Source organism: Atta cephalotes (genome assembly GCF_000143395.1).
Source record: "Atta cephalotes unplaced genomic scaffold scaffold00075, whole genome shotgun sequence".
Classification (NCBI taxonomy): domain Eukaryota; kingdom Metazoa; phylum Arthropoda; class Insecta; order Hymenoptera; family Formicidae; genus Atta; species Atta cephalotes.
Genome location: NW_012130139.1, coordinates 624,642 through 631,976, shown reverse-complemented (window position 1 = coordinate 631,976; position 7,335 = coordinate 624,642). Strand labels below are relative to the sequence as shown.

The 7,335-nt window shown below is 37.5% G+C and overlaps 1 protein-coding gene across 1 annotated transcript in view; it reads left to right on the top strand.

Moving 5' to 3' along the window:
• The window catches only part of LOC105624258, a 9,355-nt gene extending 2,367 nt beyond the window's left edge, over positions 1–6,988 (top strand). The window contains exons 2-7 of the mRNA XM_012205617.1: positions 813–1,023; positions 1,140–1,269; positions 1,977–2,022; positions 2,492–2,582; positions 2,841–3,038; positions 3,125–6,988. Of these exons, the coding sequence (XP_012061007.1) occupies positions 813–1,023; positions 1,140–1,269; positions 1,977–2,022; positions 2,492–2,582; positions 2,841–3,038; positions 3,125–6,988 (4,540 nt within the window). The remainder of the gene's footprint in view (positions 1–812; positions 1,024–1,139; positions 1,270–1,976; positions 2,023–2,491; positions 2,583–2,840; positions 3,039–3,124) is intronic.
• Positions 6,989–7,335: the final 347 nt, after the last annotated feature.

Here is a 7,335-nt window from a genome sequence, read left to right as displayed (position 1 = left end):
ATCTGACGTTTATAGTCAAATACGTTCAAAACTTGCGCATTTTAAATGATTTTAATAAAATAATTAAAATTTATATTTTATTTATTTTTATTTGATCGCCTTTTTTTCCTCACAACTGTATTCTTTTTTTTTTTCAATACTAATTTATTTTTTGTTGATTTAAATTTGCATCCAAAATTTTATTATGCTATTAAACTTCTTTTGCATTGTTTTTAATAATAATAGGCTAGCTTTCTTACAATACTTTATTCTGGATGTTAAAATTTAGATATTTTATATTGGTCATGAAAAATTTTCCATTTTCATCTGGAAAAGTCAGAAATTTTTAAATTCATTTTCTGCGGTAATCCTGTTAATGTAAATAGAATTATTTACATTACATGTGATATATAATATTCCAATGTATTGAATTTGTTTCTTGCATCTGTTTATACAATATTCGTTCATATTATACAAAGATTGCAATAATGTCTCCTTTTTAAAATCATGGAAGATATAAGCTTTTTATATATTTGAAGAAATACTTTTCTGTACATGTATATTACTTTATTGTACATGTATTCTGCAATTGTATTGATTTTATGGATAAAATTTTATGGATAATAAACTTACTATAATATTTATATCATAATACTTCTGCAGTAAGAGAATATTCTTGAAAATTAATGACGTTTTATTTCTAGGCTCAATATAATTGGAAAATATATGTGCAAAAATGTATTCCTTATTCTTAACTAATTCTAAATATTTTAAATTTCTATGAATATTTATAAGAAAAGTATTTTCCTTAATAAAATATAAATAAAAATCAGGTCTCAATTATGCATCAATACAGCTATAGTCTACATGCACCGATTTTATGTGTTTCATTCGCTGACACACTTCCACAGGAATGCTATTGCAGTGGCAGCAATCTTTTTAGCAGCAAAAGTAGAGGAACAACCAAGGAAATTAGAACATGTCATCAAAATGGCACACATGTGCCTCCACAGAGATCAACCTCCACCTGATATTAGGTCTGAGGTAAATGTAGATAAAATCTACACTTGTGGTGAGCTTATTCTGACAGTTAACAATTTATAAAAGATGTTCTTTTTATTTATTCTATTATATGGTTAATGCTGTATTATTACTTGTAGCAATTTCTCGAACAGGCGCAAGACCTGGTATTCAACGAAAATGTCCTCTTACAAACATTAGGATTTGATGTTGCTATTGACCATCCACACACCCATGTTGTTAGATGTTGTCAATTAGTGAAAGGTACAGGTTAGGTTCTTGTATCATTAATATATCAATTTAAATTTAGGGTTATCAAAACATTACTTTAAGAGAACACGTCCTACAACTTCAACTTTGGTTCTCTGTCTTTTCTCTTTTTAATAAAATGTGCAATAACTATTCTATTTTTATGTTTTGAATTTTAATTTGTATTTCCAAAGTAGAATACAATGTTCAAATTATATTTCCAATTTTATAAAGAAATTTTGAGTAACAAGGAAATTGCTTAAGAGAATTAACATATCATAAAAATATAATTTTATAAAAATTTTTTTTAACATCAATTAATACACTGAAAAAAATTATGTTATAGCAGTTATTTCAATTAAAAATAATTTTGTTAATTCACACATAAGATTATTAATGATATAAATATGTCATATTCTTGTTTTAATAAAATTTAATAAAATTTGATATAACATTCTTTTCAGTGTATGTTAAGAATTGAATTTGTTCTGTTATGTAAAATTAGAATAAGAGTAAAACAAATATTGAACATACATTTTATTATAAGGGAATGAAGAAGATATACATGATTAAAATTTCAGTTTACGAAATTTTAATTTTTCTTTTATATGTGTCTATCTTTGCATTTTTTTATAGGAATTGTCCTCTTTTCGCTATTGTGATATTTGTTAACCCTATATCAGTACAAAATCGTTATGCTGAATTAAAATAATATCTTTATATTTTAGCGAGTAAGGATTTAGCTCAGACTTCATACTTTATGGCATCTAACAGGTAAGTGTTCATTGCTTTTACATTATTATGTATTAGCACTTTCTGCATTTTATTATTTTTTTGTGAAATACCAAGACATAAATAATAATCGAACTAGGAGCTTCACAGATATAATTTCCAAAATATATTGACGACAAAAACGAAATTATATATAAATATCAGGAAAAGAATGAGGTTTTCATTTTTTTTCTAGAATATAATATTTAAAAAATATAATATTTAAAATAATAATTACAAAAATAATTTTGCTTTTTTACAAACGATGACATTGGAAAACATTTGTTTTGCATATCTCTGTGCAAAAATAATAATAAGTCACTGTTTTAATTTGTTCCACGGATTGTATTGCCATTTTTTTATACTATGATTTCTGTTAACATGTAAATTAACATTTAAAATCATTAAATGACGAAAGCTTGTTTTAATGTGCTCAATGCAGGTTTTTATACGATTTTTTTTTCTTTTGCAGCCTACACTTAACTACAATGTGTCTACAATATAAGCCGACAGTTGTCGCATGTTTTTGCATACACCTCGCGTGTAAATGGTCCAATTGGGAGGTAAGAGAAGTATATATCTTTTAAACATTTGCGCAAAAGTCGCAAATTGCAGAATGCTAATAATCTTAGTATAATAATCTTAGTATAATCTTAGTATAATCTTAGTATATATGCAATAATAATCTTAGTATAAAAGTTATAAAATAATTCATGTCTTTGTTGTTCAGGTTGATTTATATCTATCTTGATTGTCTGTAATCATTAACATTTATTGATATGATACATTTTTAATAATTATTTATTCGTTTCCATACACAGATACCACAAAGTACTGAAGGAAGGCAATGGTTTTGGTACGTAGATAGAACTGTAACAGCGGATTTACTTCAAGAACTCACAGACGAATTTCTTCATATATTTGATAAGTGTCCATCGAGATTGAAAAGAAAAATTATGATCATTTCCGCGAATCAAAGTCCAAGTATTCATCATCCGAGTTTACCGAATTCGCCATTTGTAAGTAACTCGCACATACGAATATGATTATATTTTCGCATTGTTTTTCTTCTTACATGAATTCTAACTCGTATCTTTTTTCTTAGGATACCGAGCCGCGTAGAATACAATCTCCAGCAACATTGGATGGTGCTGCTGCTGCCGTTGTTGCTCATTTGAATCGTTCTCATCATGCAGTGGAAGGTGCCGCAGCCGCTCATTCGAGTCGCTCTCATCATGCAGCGGAAGGCACCGCAGGTGCTGCTGCTGCCACTGCTGCCCATTCGAGTCGTTCTCATCATGCGGCAGATGGTACCGTTTCTACCTCCACGACTGGTGTTACTGCCCATTCGAGTCGCTCTCATCATACGACGGATGGTGCCGTTGCTCATTCAAGTCGTTCTCATCATGCGACAGACGCCGCAACTGCCTCTGTCACCGCTGCTCATTCGAGTCGCTCTCATCATACCATGGATAGTGCTGCCGTTACTGCTACTGTTGCTCATTCGAGTCGTTCTCATCATGCGCAACAAGAGAAGCAAGATGAGAAGAAAACTGGAGCTATTGCAGGTCCATCAAGAGCAACTGCAATAGATTATCGAGAATATCGTGAGAAGAAAGAACGAGAGCGTTTAGAGCGAGAGAAAGCAGCTGCCGCTATTGGGTGCCATATCACTGATCCTAACAAGACCTACCATTCGCATCATCATAAACCAGTATCGAATGCAAGTATGCCGAACAAGCACCAAATGCCATCTGTGCAGAAGGGCACTGGCCTTCATCATAATCATCATCATCGGCCGGATATGAAAGTCGGTCAACCAGTGCAGAGACACTCTACTGGTAATCAACCTAATCGCGATCCCAACAGGCAACGATTGTCAAGAGAACACAATGCTGGTGTGGCCAGCACAAGCGGTATAACACACTCGCATTCTCACGCCAATTTAGATAGTTCCTCGTCCGAATCCGTGCCTCATAGATCGGACAGTGGTGCCGTGCAGGATTCTGCATCCTCGCATAGTAGTTTACAGGAAAAGATGAGTAATAATCACAGCGGACATAGATTGAATGCACTCGATAGCAAGCATCAGGCGCACGATAAGAGATTGTACCGAGGGGAGGATCCAAGACTTAAATCTGCCAAATATGCAGATATGAATAGAATGGAGAATCAACGACGGAAAGCAGAGACGTTGGAGCAGAGATGTGAAGAGGTGCGGAAGTTAATCGAAAAACCATTGCCGCCGCCAAAGCAGGCGGACATACCGTATCTGATGAACGCACAGCAGAAACAGCATCATGCCAAGTATAATCAACAGCAACAAGACAAAAGCAGCTCATTTACAGGTGAAATGAAGCATGCAACAACTACTACTAGCCAGAATGCTCTGCCACAGGGCACATCGCCAAGCACATCATCGTCACAGAAGCCCGCATCCATTAAGACGCAGATGTACAGTCAGCATAGTGCACTGGGTGTATCTCAGATTCTGAAAGATACTATTAAAAATGGTAATTCCCAGTCTTGCCTAAGCACATTGAACAATGTAGATGATATAAAGTCGGAGAAGCGATCACGATCAAATGTCCACGAGGAATTCGTTGAGAGAAATTCCGTCGATGTTCAACAGAGCAATCTGCACACACCACCTGGTAAACACAGATCACTATTCAGCCCAGAGCCTCCTAGTGTGACCAGAGAATCACACGCGCAAAGCGCAAGGCCTAAATCGAAACAAAAGACGCCACCTTCTGCAGCCACAAAGATGAAGGAACGCGTGTCACCTTTCGCGAATTCCCCGAGTTTGCAAGATTCATCAACGATAAAACGACCATCTTCCAACGAGGGCGTGGTATCCGCACATAAGAGGACCCGTGCATCGAGTATCAGTGAGAACGAAAAGGTAGTAAACACAGAAAAGGTAGTAAAAACAGAAATTAAGACGGAAGATACAACCAGTTTGGAGGCAATGAAGATGCTCGGTCGCGTACCCGATCTGATCCAACCGATACGTGACAATCCGTCGTCAAATGGAAGAAACAGTAGCGCATCATCCTTCATTAATGATATGAAACCGCCGGAACTCATCAAACCGTTCGAGTCGGATCAGCCTCGTTTCAACACGATGTCGCAGCATAAAATCTCGTTCAACGTCAATACACTAACTAATGGTATGGACCTCAACGTAGTAAAAGAGCCCCCGGAGCATCGCGCGAAAAAGGAATTTCCAGAGCATTATATAAAGAATGAACCATCAGGACATAGAACTTTGGAACCAACGCATTCTCAAACGCAGACGAAACTCGAGTACACGTCGCCGATCAAGTCTGCGCAGAGTATAAGCGCTTTGCTCCAGGAGACACTGGCGCCGATGCCTTCACTATTGCAGGGACTGCAACAACCTAGCCAATTACCTACTCAAAAGGTGCATCAAGAACAATTGCAGCACCAGCAACAGCAGCATCGGCTACAGTCTATTCAACATTCATTGATGGATCAATTACCAGTGACGACCCAGTGTTTGTCGAGCGATAATTTTTCGCCGATAGCTTCGACCGTAGATATCAGTGTTCTCTCCGATAATGTATCGATGACGCTGCCAAGTAATAATAATATGGTGGAATTGGCAGTGCCAGCAGCTTCCACGGTAACGATTGTTCCTCCAGTCGAAGAGAAACGGTCGGAGCATCATAAGAGTGAAAAGAAGAAAAAGAAAGAAAAACACAAACGCAAGGATAAGAGTAAGGATAATAAGCATAATAAGCATAAACACAAGGGAAAGGGTAAAGAGAAACATCGTGAGAAAAAAGACAAGGAAAAAAGCGAAGAGACGCCAGCGGCGGCGCCCATTAAAATTACGATTCCTAAAGACAAACTGAATCTTGGCATGGAAGCATCGCCGACCGTGATCGGCGGAGGTCTCGGTATGTCGGACAAAACTATATCGCCACAGAGCACGGTCCTAAAAATCAAGATCCCCAAGGAACGACTCAAGGGTACCGATAGTGTACCAAGTTCATCTCCTGCACAGCCACCGATGCAAGGTCCATTAAAGATCAAGATACGTACTGATCTCGGCATCTCAAGGAGTTCCGCGCAGCCGCAGCCGCCGCCATCGTCTTCATCGAACGGCTCGAGCGGATCCTCGTATCTGCAGCTTTCTGAATCATCCGCGAACGAAACTACGAGTCGGAAACGCGAGCGAGTCGAGATGATCGGCGACAGTTCGGGCAGCAGTGGCCTTCCCACGAAGAAGCAAGCAGTGATGATACCTGCAACGGGTTATGGTCAGGGCCACCGACCCGGAGAACGGCAGAATGGCAGACACTATAACTCCGGCAGCAATAATAAGGTACGTGGAAGAGGCGTCCGTCAGCATCACGGCGGTCGCGGACCACCACTACATCATGCAGTTGCCGGTCAGCGCGGTAACGCTGGTGGTCACTACCAGCGGGAGATTTATGGTAATGGCCGCGGTAGCCACGGTAATCGCGGTCATCAACATCATCAAGCCCCTTATAATTCCCATCATCCCCCGGCTATTCGCGGCGATGTCGGCGGATACGCGAGAGGGACTGGTCAAGCTGACCAGGGCATAGATTCCTATTTTTATACTAATTATCATACATCAATATTTAATACACCCACCGGGTACGTATACGATCCCGCCTATCAGCAATACTATCAACAATTTCATCAACAATCCCAATACTCGATGTATCCGACAGGAAATAATCTAATAATGACGCCGGATGGTACCATCAATACGTCGGTGCCACCGCCATCATTACTCCCAAATCAACTTTATCAGAATCAAAATATCGTACAATCGGCTGCGTCCACCCGGCAGGAAGATACACAATTGTTGCCTCCACCGCCTCTTCATCCACCACCGTCACCTCCTCCCCTGCCGAGTGGACCACCACCTCCGCCGCCTCCACCACCTCCTCCGTCAATGTCGGAGTGATGAGATCTTTTAATTTACATGTATATATATGCACATATTACATATGTATATATGTATTGTATATTTACATATATATTTACATATATATTTTACATATATATTTTACGTGTACATATATATAAATATATGTATATATATTTTTTTTTTACATATAAAATATTGGATTGTTCTAAAAATTTGTAGTGAAATTTGAGAAAAGTTTTAAAGCAATGTGTTTATACAAAATAATATTTTTTATAATGATTTTTTTCGATAATAGATAATTTGATAAGACATTTTGTATCTTCCAGAAAAAATTGGTTTGAAATAAGAAAATTATGTGTAATGCTTTTATCGATATCCATATA